Here is a 15,300-nt window from a genome sequence, read left to right as displayed (position 1 = left end):
TTTGTCCCGAGGAAGGACGTGCGGCCTCCGGAGCCCGCGGCAGCGCGTCCTGCGTAGAGCCGCGCGCCCAGTATTTATGTGGGCACTAAGTCCTGCTGAGGGAAGTCGCAGGTCGGAGCAAACGCCCCGAGCAACCGCTCAGCTCAGCAGCGGGAACAGAAGTGGCTTTCAGCACCCAAATCCTCCCCATGCTGTGTTGGGGTTTGTCCTGTGGCTCACACAAAAAGAGCCTTTGAATGTTTTGCAGAGACCTAAATTCTTCCCATGCAGAGTGATTATGAAGGAAAGGAAAAAAAAGGAGAAACCAGAGAGAAACGGAGTGGCACCCGGTACCGAGCCAGGCCCTGGGCCCTGCTGTCCCACGGCCCCGGACGCGCTGCCCTAGGGAAACGCTCCCGGAGCGGGCGCAGCACCGGTGGAGCCGCTCCTGCTGCTGCAGGCACCGCCTGGCTGCACACAGCGCTTTGTCTTTATTTACTCCGTTATTTTTCTACACAGGAAGGATTTTCACTAGAAGTTACTCTCCTGCTCAAAGTAAAGCCAATTTACGAGGAGAGGTGAATCATACTGTCCTTAAAAAATAAATACATAAAAAAGTTAGGGCTTTTCTAAGTGAATAACTTTGGTTTTCCTGTTCAGTACTTAATAAGTGTTGCTGCTTATTAATCAATACTCACAAAAAAGCATGAAAAAGATTTACAGTTATTCAACTTTTTTCCACAGAAGTGTTTGGTTTGTGAAGGCCTGTACCTTGGCACAATTGTCCAAGAAAATCTACAATATCATTATTGATAATAGTTTAAACACTACATAGCAGCAGCCACAACACAGGAGTTCTTACGAGAGGAACCAAGAACGCTGCGTGTGCTTGCTTGGTGCGTTTGCCTTCCCTTCTCCGTGCCGTTTGCTGCAGGGCTCGTTGCGGTGCGCATTTGCCGCTGTTCGCAGTGGCTGCCCTGGGCAGGTTGCTGAGAGCAGCGTGCACATTCGGACATCACGCGGCTGAACCGCGGCCGCCTCGCGCAGCCTCTGCCTCCGGAGCTGGCGTCGAGGCCCTGCTCCTGCCACCTGAAATCTCCTGTTCCTGCTGCCGCCTCTCGCATTGCTCCCTCGGGCAGAGCTCTCGGGAGGACGCGAGTAACTGCCCCGTCTGCTCTCCCCCGGGCATGGCCTTGCCGCGTGGTTGGTACCGCTGCCGCAGCCAGGGCCGCCGCAGCTCGGCCTGAGCAAACCCGGCAGCCTGCGGGTGTCTCTGCCCCCGAATCGCCCTCGCACCCAGGGAACGTTTCTCCTTTGCCAAACCATATTCATGAGCTAGGCAGCGCTGTGTCATGTTTCAGCTGAACGTTTTTTTTTTAATAGAAGGAAGCCATTACAAACATTCTAAGACATTCAAACCAAGAAAAGTCTTTAAAAAAAACTAAACAGGTTTATAGGAGCTTAATTCTCTCCTAACAATTTTAAAAGCCATTTGTACATGTACACATGTATGTATAGACACACACAGCCTTTTTTAAGCAGCCAACTCCAGACCCTCTGTCCATCCCACGCTCCTGTTTCAGAATAAAGAAGGAGAAGGGGGACTGAAGTCCTGTAAAATCATGGCTTACAGCCCAGGGGCACAACCTTTATTGTTGGCATACGGGGTTCAGTGCTAGACAGTAATAGAACTTTTTTTCCTCTCGAGTCAGCATAAGGCAACGATGAAACAATTCTGCAATGTCAGTTTTCAGAACATAACCATTCTTCAAAAAAAGGATAACTCCATTACCATGTTGAACACAGGAATTCACATCTGATGAACAGCTCCCCATAGGGAGATCTAGCTTTTTTTATACATATATTAAAATACTTAAAAGTTGGTAAAGTTTGAAGCAGACATTGCTTTGAAGAGAAAAAGATCATCTCAAAAGAAAATCGAAGATAAAAATAAAACCTGCAGGTGTCAATTTTTGGAAAATTTTGACTACTCCACAATAGTCAAATGGTCAAGTTAGCCAACTTCTTATCAAGTTGCTGTCAAGACCTTAGAAGGCCACATTAAATAACACAGGTCAAGAACTCTGAATCATGAGAACAGCCCTTTGAACGCTAAATCCTGAGAAATGTGAGCTGCTCGCCTAATAAGTTGCTTAACTGGAACACGTAAATAAATATAATGTTTATGCAACACTTAACAAGATGAAAATAACTAGATCAGGTACGGGGTTTGTAAGAGTAGCTGACTGTAGGATGGTCACCTCTCTCTGCTATGCTGGCGCAACAGGATAGTGGGGTTGTTAATGCTTTATTGTGATTAGTAGCTGAAATGGGGCTTATCTTGGTATCTCGTTTAGAAAGCTTTCTTCTCCCATAAAATGGGACCGAGTACGTGGTATTGCAAACCATCCCCCCACCAGATACGGGGAGCACTGCTGTGGGCTACAATTTTGGGGACCCCTTTATAACAACGCATCCTCCTGCGTGGAGAAACGCAGCAGCTCCCGCAGAAGCGGCTCCTGCAGCCTCTGCCCCGGGGAGGACACCCCACCTTAGCAGGAGGGGGGCTGTAGAGGCTAGGAGGCCCCCAGGGAGCAAAAAGTCCCCTTCACTGTCTAGCTCAGAGCATGTCAGCAGCAGCTGAGGTTGTGCTGTCATTTACAGGACAGCGTAGAGGAAGAAAGAAAGAAAGTCAAGGGTCTTCCTCCTCCTTCACTGGGTGGACAACAGCTAGTACCCGAGCCCACGAAGCCTGGAGCGGCCGGGGCAGGAGCGGGCCCTGCTGCGGCCCTTCCCACCAGGATAACACAAGGAGGCCCCGGGAAGCACCAGCTGGGCTGAGCCACGACCCAAAGGCATGTAAAGAAACCCCCTCTAACCAGAGGGGAAGAGGATGCAAAACGAGAAACGTAATCACTGTAAGAAGGCTTCTAGCTGCTGCCCTTAAAAAGTGATTTATAGTAGATGGCTTATTCCAACTGTTAATGTAAAAGCACTGTTTGCTTTGTTCATTTTTTTTCATGTTAGAAAGCAAAACAAACTTTTTTTCGATTATTTGTACACAGAATTAACACCCAGACTTCAAAGGTACTTACTCTGATGAAGCCCCATGCTTGCAATGTGCCCTTTTCATTTTTCCACAAATAAAGCCAAAGCAGACAGATGAACAATGAAAGACTTCTCCAAAAACTGTAATATGTATTTTATACTGAAGTATAAATAAACATCAATTCTTTGCAAGAAAAGTAACAGTTTTGACATTGTTGCAAAGCAGAATGATTGATTACAATATCAGAAGCTTAATGAAACTTAAGTAGGAGAGAGACCCTGGTGAGGGGAGCCTGTACAGTGTTGAGTCCAGCTGAGGAGCAGTTCAGATTGCGCTGGGGACGGAAGCGCAGGCTCCCAAGTGAAGAGTGCACAGAGAAGGATTGCACAGGGCGGCCTCCTGCCTCCGAGAGCCTTCAGCTGCCCTGGAACAAGTTCCGGGACCTTGGGAGGGTGATGGGTGAGTCGACCTTGCCTCTTTGTGCCCAGTTACCCCCTCGCCAGCACAGTTTTTAACCCCATGTCATCGCACTCTTCTGGACACACATGACAAGTGATGAAAGTTCTGCAATCACACGGAGAAGCAGATCCAGCAGTGATCCTGCTTGCAGGGCATTTTCTATGAAATTCTTAAAATTCATACCGTACCATGTGTAGTTATTCCAGCACTTCCCCCCCGCTGCACATTAGAGGCAGCAACATCCATTAGGTCTCAAGGTGAAGTTCATTTTGAGCACGTTCACTAACAATAGTTACAGACTGTTTACAGCAAAAGTAGTGCTTTGAAAAGATGCAAACAGTGCTTCATTGAAGCCTATGGATCTTTTTGCTATACATGTTGCAGGAAGTCTAGAGAACACTTCAAGCAAATCTGTTTCCTGTTAAATCCGCATGCTATCAGTCACACAAGGTCTTCTGTGTTAGAATTTAAATAAAACAGGCAAAGGCAGCAAAAAAATAAAACAGAATAATTTGGGAAAACAGCAAGATTTCAGGCTTAATTTTTGAAGAATTGAAATTTGGGGGAAGAAAAGCAGCTATTTCTTTCCTCAAGGCCACCACTGAACGCTTCAGCATCATTCACCCACTGCGACTTCCTAACCTGTGGCCTGGAGGATGCTTGACTAAATGTTAAACTGAGACCCCACTTACAAAAGTGCTCGTTTGGAATTGTCCTCTCACAGCAGGACGCATCCAGATTTACATTCCTGTGAGGCAATCTTGCTCCCGTCAAAATTAATAAGAAAACTGCAAAGCGGAATTTAACCTATTCTGATTCCATTCACTGTCACTTCATTATGTGGTATCAAGAGATCTGAAATCAGTTCTTCCACACAAGGTCACAAATGTGCCCAAGACTTAACACGAATAAACATCCAAGAGCGTGAGCGACAGCCCGACAGAGGAGGCAAACATAAGTTTTTTTAGGAAGTCCAACAATTACTTATATTATGGTGATTTCTGGCTCCCTAGGAAATAGAGTCAATTTTTTAATTAGTTCCAACCTCAAACAACATTGTTTTGTTTAAATACGTGTATCTGAGAACTAAAAAGGAAGGCACTTATTCAGGACATACAGACAATAAAAAAACTACCCAAACTATAATTATATGGCATAAAGTCCAGAACAGACATTTAAAAGATTTTTGCATATGCGTATCATCAGTTTTCCATATTAAAACTATATATAAATTTTTGGTTACTAATAGTTTCAAGCTTGTTTTCACATTTTTTTTTTACTGAAGAACAATATATTGAATAATTTGTAAACATAAATATTTTTCTCTTTGTAGTAATTTAAATGTTATCTCCAGAAAAGTGTTATTTTGGCACCTTTCAGCATAGTGTCCATGTAAACATTTATTCCTTCAATTCCTTCCACACACAACCACTAAATTTCCATAGCCATTGCCTTCAGTAAGTCACTCCTATATCTATTAAATAAATATGTTGCTGGAATGTGCTTAAATTAGTATCTTAGGCTACGAAATCTGGTTTTTCTTAGACTAAGCATTGGTTGTTTGATGGTAGGTTTGCTCTCAAAGAGCATTGCCTCGTTTTCTGTAGTTGGAAATCTGTTCCTGTAGATCAGGGGATATTCCTTCTGAAACTAGAAAACACACAACCAGAAAAAAATTAGATCAGACTCCATTCTAAAGACATAAATATGCAGAACTTGAGAACAAATAACCTTGAGCAGATACCTATCAGCAAAAAGAGAAAAGCTATCAGCACATAAATCAAGTTTGATGTGACCGTTAACACAAGAAGAGGCCACCTTGAGCATTCGTGTTTGCAATTCAAGAACAGTGACTCAGATTTGATCAGACACTTCATCTACTGCTGAAATGGAAAAAAAAAAAAAAAAAAAAAAAAAAAAAAAAAAAAAAAAAACCACACACCTCATTTTCTTCCTAGAGCCTTTTAGCTGCTGTGCCTGGAGTAGGGCTATAAGCAAAAGCACTAGTGCTATGGAACAGTTAAGTGATGGCCTGCAGGACCCTGCAGCCGCTGCCCGGCGCCGTTCGCTCTCAGCAGCGGCAGGGCTGCCGTGTGGAGCCGCGCTGTGTGGCCAGCACTGGCGCACGCTCCGTTTCCACCTGGAAAGCTGCCACTGAGGAACCACAATGATGAACACACCTGACCTAAAGGAAAGCTACAGCTGAGTAGATGTGCTTACAGAAAAGCTTTCTTCTTAACTAAGGAGGAATTTTTCCTTTTTTTTTCAGTCCCAGACATACACAACAAAAAGTATCTGGGTTCATAGACAAGACATGCTTTTGACATTGTCAAAAAAAAAAAAAAAAAAAAAAAAAAAAAAAAAAAAGGAATGAGCAGCAAGTCAGAGGGTCAGATACAAGGCTTTTGGATCAGGCTGGGGACTCCCTGCAAGTTTAAGCACATATTTTCAAAATCTACTATTAGAGGATTTTACTTCATTCCCTTCCTTGCTTAAAGGGCTGCTGTGCATCACTTCTCACTGCTTATTTACTCAAAAGTACTAATCTACTGTAATTAACTACTCTTCCTTTCATGAAAAAAATTTTAATTAACAAAGAAACAGAAGACTGGGAGACCAAGCTTCAAAACCTTTAAACAACATATCAAAAGAAAAAAAATATATATATAGTGTGTATATACATATATATATATATATATATATATATATAAAAGAAGCTTTAGGTGAGGCCTTGAAAAAAAAGGTAGTGTGAGAAAAAAAGAGAGAAAGAGAGCAAAAAGCTTTGAAAAGCTGCTTTTTTTCCTGTTTCAGTCACAAGACTTGCTTAAGAGATTCTAGGACAAGTACAATGTTATTTAATTGGTCAGAGCCACTTGCCAAAAGTTTTCTGAAAATGAAAAAAAAAAAATCCTCTAGTGTTAAATCCTGCCAGAATTGCTGCATTTTAGCTTTATTGTTTAGGCAATATGTTAGTGTGCCACAAAAGTACTAGCTAATCTTGAAAAATGTTTATGTTTTGAAACAAAGCAAATTCCATGGAAAATAATGCTTCAAAATTGTAAATATACGGAGCTTGAACTCTGAAAAAGAAGAAATCACTGTTTTTTTCTCCTCCTGTTTTTAACCCTACCCATGGCACCTTACTGGCAACTTACACAGAATATTATCCTTTGCTGCAGATTGCAGTTGCAGTCACAAAGACAATAAGCTTAAAGTAGATTTACCTCTCTTCTATCAAACAAGCATTTCTCTGCAGTCTGTTAATGATGTGTGCTGCGATCTGGCAATTAAGTTCATCAGTTCCTTCCTCTACCAGAATTTACTCAGAAACAGATTAAATATCCACCTATTTTCTTACCTGTTTTAACTTCTTCTTTTTGTCTTTCAGAGACAAGTTCTTATCTTTGATAATGTTCTCCAAGAGCTCTGCGACTGCAGCTTGAGAGGTAGACACCTTTTGCTCCTCAAATTCCTGAGGAGTTATTTGTTTACAGTATGAATATGTGGGCAGTATGGCACAAACTTCTTCACTTGGACGTTTGCACTGAAACAAACAAACAAAAAAAATCAAAGGTCTGTATGATGGTTATTTACTATTTCAGGAGGACACTGCTCTATCAACATCTGAGAACATGGTAACATTCCAATTTATAGTGCCACTGTAACATAATGTAGCTAACACTGACAGTTACCTCAGCAAGTTTAATAAAAGTGAATTTAAAACATCATTTTTTTTATTTTTTTTTGCAGTTTTCCCATTGCACCTTCGTAAGTAACAAAAACTTTGTCATTAGCAAAGGTAGTTCATGCCACCCACCTGTGCCATCTTCATATATTCTATGTGATCTTCCACTGCAACCTGCAGGTAAGTTGGCACTTTAAATACTTCTTGTTGATGGTCCATTAGAAATGAAACGAGTCGTGTAGAAAGCAGCTCATCCAGATCTACTTCTTCTGCACAGCATAACACACATCGAGAAAACGTGTGTATCATCTGCAATTGTTTAGCAGATCATTAGGAAGTGCACTTGAAAGATTTACCTTCTTTGCAGTCTGTGGGGTTCTGGTGTGAAGCCTCCACTCCCAGCTTCCACTGCAGTGTCGCTTACCTGTGACATCAGTCAAGAGAGGAGCAAAAACTCTTCCCCTCACCCTATCTGAAATAAAGGGATTCTTTTTTTAAGGTTAAAATTGTACTTTTTAGGGGGGGCAGCGTATTGAACAGTGCTTTCAGATGAGAAATAAGTATTTTAAAGAGAAATGAAAAAAAAAATCATTTCTAGAAAAACATCTTCAATTAACAGCCTGGAGACAAATGAGACAACAAAACAAACCTGCAGAGCCAGCCTAAACAAAATTTAATGCAACCAAAAAACACCTTTAAATCCCTTTCCAAAGCTGTCTCAGTTTTAACACTTTCACATGGCTTTAATTGGCATGCGCAGGTACTTTGTTCTTTTATCTAATCTTATCTGGTGCAAACGAACACTTGAGACTAGAAATTTAAAACTACCTGGCAGAAAAACTTCCTTCCCTAGCACTCTTCATGCCATAACACAAATGTTTAGTCCAAGAAGTATCCTCCACAGACATGTTAATATGTTATTTAAAATACATCATCATTTGGGTGAGAGATTAGGCCAAATGATCATTGCATCCTTTAAAAAAATTCCCTCTCTCCTCTGAGAGGTAAACGAAACCAACATCAATATTTTAAATATGTTAAGAGTCAAGAAAAGAAAATATGACTTGAAGCAAAGACCAAGTCTTCTGGAGGAAAAAAAACCCATCTGTCCGTTAATGTGTCTCCAATGAGACAGGAGCCCAATGTTCAAAGTACTGCTAGTAATCTTAGCATTTTTTTCCAGCAGTGTTAAGGTAACAGATACACCGTATCTAATAATGCTCTCACAAAGACCTTCCTTACCAAAGAACGGGTGCCCAGTGCATCATGCAGTCGTGGCATATCAACATTTTCACTGATCCGAGAGATCATACGCATCAGGAGCTGAATCTTCCTACGATTTGGAGGTGGGAGCAATAAGCAGCATATCTGCAGCGCTTCAATAGCGATCCTTTCTAAGTGGGGCTGAAGGAGATCTGCAAGTTAATCGTAAAGAAAGACAGCAGTCATTAAGTTTTAAAGCAATTTTTTCAGAATATTTTTACCCAAGTAACTTTCTCCTCTTTTTCCCCGCCAAAGACAACAATCAGCATTTCACAGAGATCAGCAGTAGCATAAGTGGATCAACATTAGTTTTTTTTTTTTTTTTTTTTTTTTTTTTTAAATCGTCATCTTCAACTCACTTTGATGATAAATTGTTGGTACAATTAAGACCTTAAGATAGTAACATTAATGTTATTAGCCAGAAAACATATTTCAAGGGTATCTTCTCCAAAGGCAAGCCTGTGCAACTGCAGTGTAAATTCCCTCAGTGGCAGACAGTATTTAAGTTGTTCTAATCACTTACCTGAACAGAAAGGTGAATTAGTGACAAAACAGAGTCAAGAATCCAAAGATAGTCTATGCTAATATTTGCTAGGAGAGGTATGAAAGTCTACCTTGAAAAAGTGTAACTTCATAACAACCTGCTTTTTTTTTTTTTTTTTTTTAAATACAAATCATGCTATGGAGATATAAATAAATAAACAAACAAACCCTAGCAAGTGTTGAAGAGAGCAAGAAAGCAGATTAGTCAGTCAACAATAAGCCAATACAACATGCTTTAGAAGCCATCTTACTTTGCGTGCCAGCCAACACATAAGTATCATGAGCGCAAGAATATTCTGAGAGCTCTACAGTACTCTTGCAGAGTCTTTTATTGATGGTGTTATCAGAAACCTTAGTCTTCATCTCCACTCCAGTAGCCACACCAGAGGCACTTGGATTTCTGTGCCCACAAAGCTCAGACTCTGGTTTTACAGTGATTTCAGCAACTGGCATATTAATGTTAGCACAACTTTTGGAGTTTCTTTTGACAAGTAAGCTTTGAGACCTGCATATTTGCTTTAGTCTGTGATTTTCATTAAATAGCTCTTTCTGATGAAAAGTTGATGCAGACACTCTCTTGGTATCACAAGTTTGCTTTTGACACGTATTATCAAAAACAAGTTCCAACATAGATTTATTTTTATATTCATAGGGCAGAGGCTGATTTTCATTTCTAGTGCCCAGGACTATGTTCACATCAGTTTGCCTGAAGGACTTTGATTCTCCTTTATTACACAAGCTTGAGGTAGCATCTCCGATTCTTTCCAAAGAGTAACTTCTTGTTCTAAATTTTAGAGGTACGTCCTGTTCATTCTTTAAACCAGAAAGATTTTGACAGCTTCCTCCTATTAGTTTACCAACACTGCCTTGTTCACACGTCAGTTTTTGTGGATACAATTTCTTCGCACTTCCCTTCTGAACAGCTATTTCTTCTGGATAAAACTTCCTGGAAGTTTCATATTCTTTCTTTTTTTTCTCGGGGTCTTTGTGAAGCAGGCTTAGAAGAAGACATTCAGTTGACTTGAAAGAGTTCAAGTGAAGAATTTTTGAAGGCTGTGGATTACATGTCCCATCTTGAACAGAATGTTTTCCACTGCATATATCTGGAATTGTGATGTAGCCACACATAACTATCAGAAAATGAGATATAAATTAAGATGCAAGTGATATGAAAATGAACAAGTTTAGAAAGAAAGGAAGTTGCTAGGTGAACAGAAAAGTCAACATATATAAGACACTAACTTATCATTCACTTGGTTAGTAATAATCGAAGAAAATTTAGCTCAGTCCAGAAGCAGGTTAACAAGGTAATTGCAGCCATGGCAACACACATGCAAGATTAAAAAAGTTAATAACGTGCAATATAGAAAAAATAGACAGAAATGCCTACATATTTCTAACTTAGGGCTACTGTGTATTTAGAATGTTAGATCAGAGAGCAATTTACATCAGACAGCACGAGATGTAACTACATTTCAGTCAGTAATGTGATGAAAGATGACACCTTTGATTCCAGATTAGGGGTCAAATTCTGCTGTGAATTACAGATTTGTTTCCCCAGTTGCTATACACTATATATACACACTATAAGCAATACACTACATAGCTAGTATAAATCGCTATTTACACTAGCTATTTCTAAATTAATACATACCTAGAATATTTACAAAAAGTTCATAGTACTCAAAGGTAAGTAATGGTTCAGGAAGACTGAGAAAGTAATCAGCAACTGTTCTGAACACATCTCTTTCAAACCCACTGTATGTTGGTTGGTTCATGTCATTATTTCTAGGCCCTAAAAGTGAAAAAAAAATTCAAAAGTCTTTATCCTCATAATTTCATACTATAAAAAAAGGAACATCAGAAGTTAATTTTTGTAGGAGTTACTATTTTACAAGAAAATAATGTCAGCAATTCAACAATGTAACATTTGTAAGCAGAAATTCAGATTCAGAAGATGCAACCTCGAAGCAGAATAAGTACACACTAAAAGACTGAGATCTTCATCAGCTGAAGACCAGATGTCTTTCACGTCTGTTAACTTTTTATGGTTATATTTGCATGCGGTGATTGGAAATGAATGGCTTTGTTCACTTTTCACTATGCCAAGATACTTGGTTTATTTGGATTTTCAAAACTAAAGTATCACAGTTCATCTTAAAATGCAAACGTTTTTCACCTTCAACTCTCAAAACAAGCTCCTGAACTTAAGAGCTATTCCATGACTTACAGTAGGCGAGGCACTTCATAGCTGACAATACCCAGTGAGGGAGGTCTTCTAAAATAAATAAGTACATTACTTATACATAACCATATAGACTTAATAACCAATATAAACATGCACAAAATAACAGAGATTAAATTGAAGTTTTTAGAGGAAATAATACCGCTATACCTGTGTACTTCTAAAAGTAAATATAATACATCTACAAAATGTTCCAGACAAACACTCTGAATTGTTCTTTAATTTGGAAAAGAAAGCATAAAAGACACACTTGAAAACCTATTATCTTAGTTAATTTTATATTTTATGTTATTTAATATTGGATACAATTACATTATACAGAAACTTTAAATTAAGCAAAAACAGAAAAAAGGTCTAACCTGATTTGTTCTGCAAGATAACAACACCGTGTTTACTTGTGTTGGTCATGTTGTATATGACATACTCGGGAATGATCTGTGCTGGCTGCAAAACTTCTTCCAAAGATGGGAGGCCTAAAATGGTTTGCAAACTGTTGGGAGGAAGAGAACAGATGCTTGTAAATATAGAAGGAATGCAAATTATTTCCACTTCTATTCAAAAAGCATTTACTTGATATGTGAATTTGCAGTTTAATAAATTCTCATACACAAGAGGACAACTTGAGAATACACTTGTTCTAGGAACAAGTACCAGAAGAAACAATAAGAAACAAGCAGCCATGGGACTTAATCTACACTTCTTTAATTACTTCAGCAGTAATCTTAAACTTCCTAAATTCATTCTTAATGCTAATAAATTTATTAGAAAGCACAGGTAAATCATGCACTGTTTAGTACAAATTTTTACAGTAAAACATAATTATTTAAAACTTTTTCGGAAAAACAATCAAGTGAAAAAGCCTAACCCCTGCATTACAGACATGAGACACACACACAAGACAGTACTTTGTACAAATCTTTACTACTCACTGTATCAGAATAATATTTCTCCAGACTTCTTGTACATACTCCTGGCTTATTTCCTTCCTGTGCAGGGAGCCTTCTGTGTTTTCATCTATTACATCTGTTTTTGCTTTTTCTAAGTTTTCCTGGAAATGAGTGGTTTATACATTTTGGATAAGTGATAAATATACATGTAAAATAAATTTGAAACCTCTTAACTCAAAAATTAAATAAATTTGTTCTCTACTACGTATGAATTTATGCAGTACACTACATTGCAGAATACTAAAATTTCAAAGCTTGATTTGTTCTAAATGCAAAATATTTTAAGTTTCTAACACAACATATTGTTGTTATTATTTCTAAAGCCCCTCCTTGCAATCTCCCAATATTTTAAAATAATGCAGAGGAATAATTCTGCATTCAAGGGCAGTTGAAAATTCCAGATTATTCAGACTTAAAATTAGCCTTATATTGCAATGTGTGGGGATTAGATAATCTGGCAGTATTACTACTGCGGGTCAACAAACCTACTGTCAGTACAACATTGGGAATAAAAGAACAGCTTCATTCAGGTTTGAGAGTGTATTTAATTTTGTCTGTCAGATGCACAAATGCTGCCTTTCACTTGCTATCAGTGTTTCAATAATTTCATGTTACAGATCCTGATAGGATTTTTCCCTATGTGCATTTGCCTGCACATATACTGGTTATTGAATACCTTGTACTTCAACCTTTTATTCATTCAGGAAGAGAAACTGCACATACTGTCAAGGTGCTGTATTATTATCTTTCTATTGTTTACATTTAAATGCTGTATTTCACCGTGTAGAGGAGACTATCAAGTTATTCCTTCTGCTAGAAGGGAAGATGACACAAAAAGTGGAAAAGGGTATCACTAAAAGGTGACTGACTTTATAGGGTAAGGAAAATATATGACAACTGTAGTTAAAGAATAAACTTAGTTATTACCAGAGACTCCCGTATGTCTGCTTTTTTAAGAGTTCTCCTGGATAAATGGGGCAATTTAAAAAGTTTTTCTTTGTCTCTAGAGAAGTTTTCAACATTTTCTTTTGATGGACACCAGGTTGGTAGGGGTTTAACTGGAGAAGTTGAAGGAAATCTGCAATTAGAGAAATGTTAAAAGCATTTAGATTAATAACACAAGAAGTCACTTAACTAAAACCATATTCTATTGTGATTCCATAAAATTCTGAAGAAGTTCAGTAAATTAAAAAAGAAAAATGCTGAAAATTTATCTTTGGAACATTAAGATAATTACATTTCGTTAGCTTTGGACTACACTTCTCAATTCAAAAGCCAAGATGAAGATACTCAAGTACATGTACAGCAGAGAGCCTACAGTCTGAGAAGCAAGGGACATTAATATTCTTAACATAGAACCTAGGGCAGGCTCTGTTCCCCACTTAGACTTTCTGTAAAGAACACTAGAGATGAATTAGCCGCAGGACTGGCAGCACAGCACAGGGCTAATATGAGAAGGCCTCTTTGGCTCCCCACAAAAACCCCTTAAGTCTAATAAATATGCCAGGGAAAACCCTGGACAGACAACGAGCACACTGACACCACACCACGCAGCACAGGGGATTTCTGGGCTCTAAGTCATACTGTGCTAATAAATAAATAAATAAATAAATAAAATCAGGGCTCATTGAGCAATCTAAAGCAAGATGTTTTTGAGACCCAAGCATTAGTAATTTTAAATAAAATCCTGCACCATTGACTAGCCTTCGTTTCAGGCACATCTTTACAGTACCTGTAGAGGCCACCATTATCTTCTAAATTTTCTGATCCCCATCTTCCTTTTATATCTTCAATTACATGATTCTTGAGAAACTTCCTTAGTAACTGAATGGTCTGTTGCCTGGTAACTTCTGGACCAAAGTTACTATTATTCTTTAATACTTCGTGGAGCCAGTCTATTGCTTCTGAGGCAGTAAAGCAGCTTCCATGCTTCTTGAAATGTAGCCTGTGTTTCCTTAAGGGCATCCCTGCTCGGAAATGTTTAGTAACTTCATTCCACTGCACGGGAAACAGAAAAAGTAATTAACAGAGGATTAAAATCTAAAGTTTATGATTTAATATATCAAATATAAGGAAAAAAACCACCAACACACAGCAATAATATAATTGTAAAAATCTAAATAGTATTGATATCTAAATAGACATTATTAAACGTTCATTTTAATATTACCATATTAATACTTCATATTTAAAATTCAGCCTAAAAATATGTCAATAATTTTTGTATCTCCTGCTTTTATAAGTGAAAATAAGGTTAAAGTTTCAGAAAGATGACAAAATCTTATCGATACAGTGTGCACATGTCCATCACTTGCATAACTATCTACCAAGTTACTGTCAATCCACAGCTTGCAAACCTGAAACAACTCCTCGGCAGCGGGGAGAGCTCACAAACGGCAGCACTGGCGGCACTGGTGCATCTTGCTGCTGTGTGCAGCGTTCACTCCGGGACACAGCCTGCGCTGTCAGACGCGGCACGAGCACACGGGCAAGGCCGCTGGCAGCAGGCTGACTGGGGTAGTAGCCCAGTTACCAGTGACCAAGGCGGTGACACTTTTTTTTTTTTTTTTTAAACCCTCCTTTCTATATCAAAGGTTACACGGACCACGCACGTTGCACCACAGCGGCCTTACCGAGGGGGAGAAAGGCATCTTTGGTGTCACGGCTTTTAAGTTTCCACGCACCACATTCAAACATCAATGAAAAGGAGATAATCGCCCCCCGCCCCTCACCCCGCCACACACACACTCCAGAAACAACTACTACTGCTTGATCCTTCTCTGCGGTATAACTCACTGGGGAGCGAGCAGACCAAGCCGCTTTACTAGCAGCTTTGTAATTTATTTCTAAGGCGAAGGGAGAAGCTGAATGCTGTGAGAGGCCCGTCCCGCCTCGCCTCAGGCGCGTCGCGCGCAGGGGCCAGCCTCCCTCGCGTCACCGGTCCCCCCCCCCGCCGCTCGGGCCCTACGGGAAGGGCGCCCTGCTCCCGCCCCGCTCGGCTCGGCCAATGGGGCTCGCGGGCCCCGGGCCCCGCGGCGGCTCTCCATGGGCTGCGCGGGCCCCTGAGGCCCCGCGCGGCTCGGCCAATGGGCTCGCGGCCCCGCCCCGCGCAGCGGATTCAAACGTTTGA

General features: G+C 39.8%; 1 protein-coding gene across 2 annotated transcripts; it reads right to left on the bottom strand.

The window, feature by feature from the left end:
• Positions 1-4,777: 4,777 nt before the first annotated feature.
• Positions 4,778-14,166, bottom strand: DEPDC1 (DEP domain containing 1). 2 transcript variants are annotated; one of them, XM_010214348.2, is made up of 11 exons: positions 13,903-14,166; positions 13,098-13,248; positions 12,153-12,271; positions 11,583-11,713; positions 11,209-11,256; positions 10,633-10,773; positions 9,230-10,108; positions 8,415-8,587; positions 7,305-7,481; positions 6,846-7,031; positions 4,778-5,137 (listed from the first exon to the last, which is right to left on the bottom strand). In XM_010214348.2, exons 1-11 carry the CDS (start codon positions 14,133-14,135, stop codon positions 4,997-4,999), a joined length of 2,379 nt encoding a protein of 792 aa, XP_010212650.2. In that variant the 5' UTR covers positions 14,136-14,166; the 3' UTR covers positions 4,778-4,996. The 2 variants fall into 2 exon arrangements, with proteins under 2 accessions (XP_010212650.2, XP_088388077.1); XM_088531951.1 differs by having other exon boundaries at positions 9,230-10,081.
• Between the last annotated feature and the right edge of the window lie 1,134 nt (positions 14,167-15,300).

The sequence above is a fragment of the Tinamus guttatus genome, unplaced genomic scaffold (genome assembly GCF_059628265.1).
Source record: "Tinamus guttatus ecotype Peru unplaced genomic scaffold, ASM5962826v1 Tinamus_guttatus_pri_ptg000441l, whole genome shotgun sequence".
Taxonomy (NCBI): Eukaryota; Metazoa; Chordata; class Aves; order Tinamiformes; family Tinamidae; genus Tinamus; species Tinamus guttatus.
This window is presented reverse-complemented; position numbering and strand designations above follow the sequence as displayed.

What these genes read in the sequence shown, in the direction of transcription:
- DEPDC1 (XM_010214348.2), bottom strand. Translation starts at nt 14,135, where the DNA reads ATGCCCTTAAGGAAACACAGGCTACATTTCAAGAAGCATGGAAGCTGC. An exon ending in CAGACATACGGGAGTCTCTG is followed by an intron (nt 12,272 to 13,097) that starts GTAATAACTAAG and finishes ACTCATTTCCAG; the next exon opens with GAAAACTTAGAAAAAGCAAA. An exon ending in AAAAGAAGAAGTTAAAACAG is followed by an intron (nt 5,138 to 6,845) that starts GTAAGAAAATAG and finishes TGTGTTTTCTAG; the next exon opens with TTTCAGAAGGAATATCCCCT.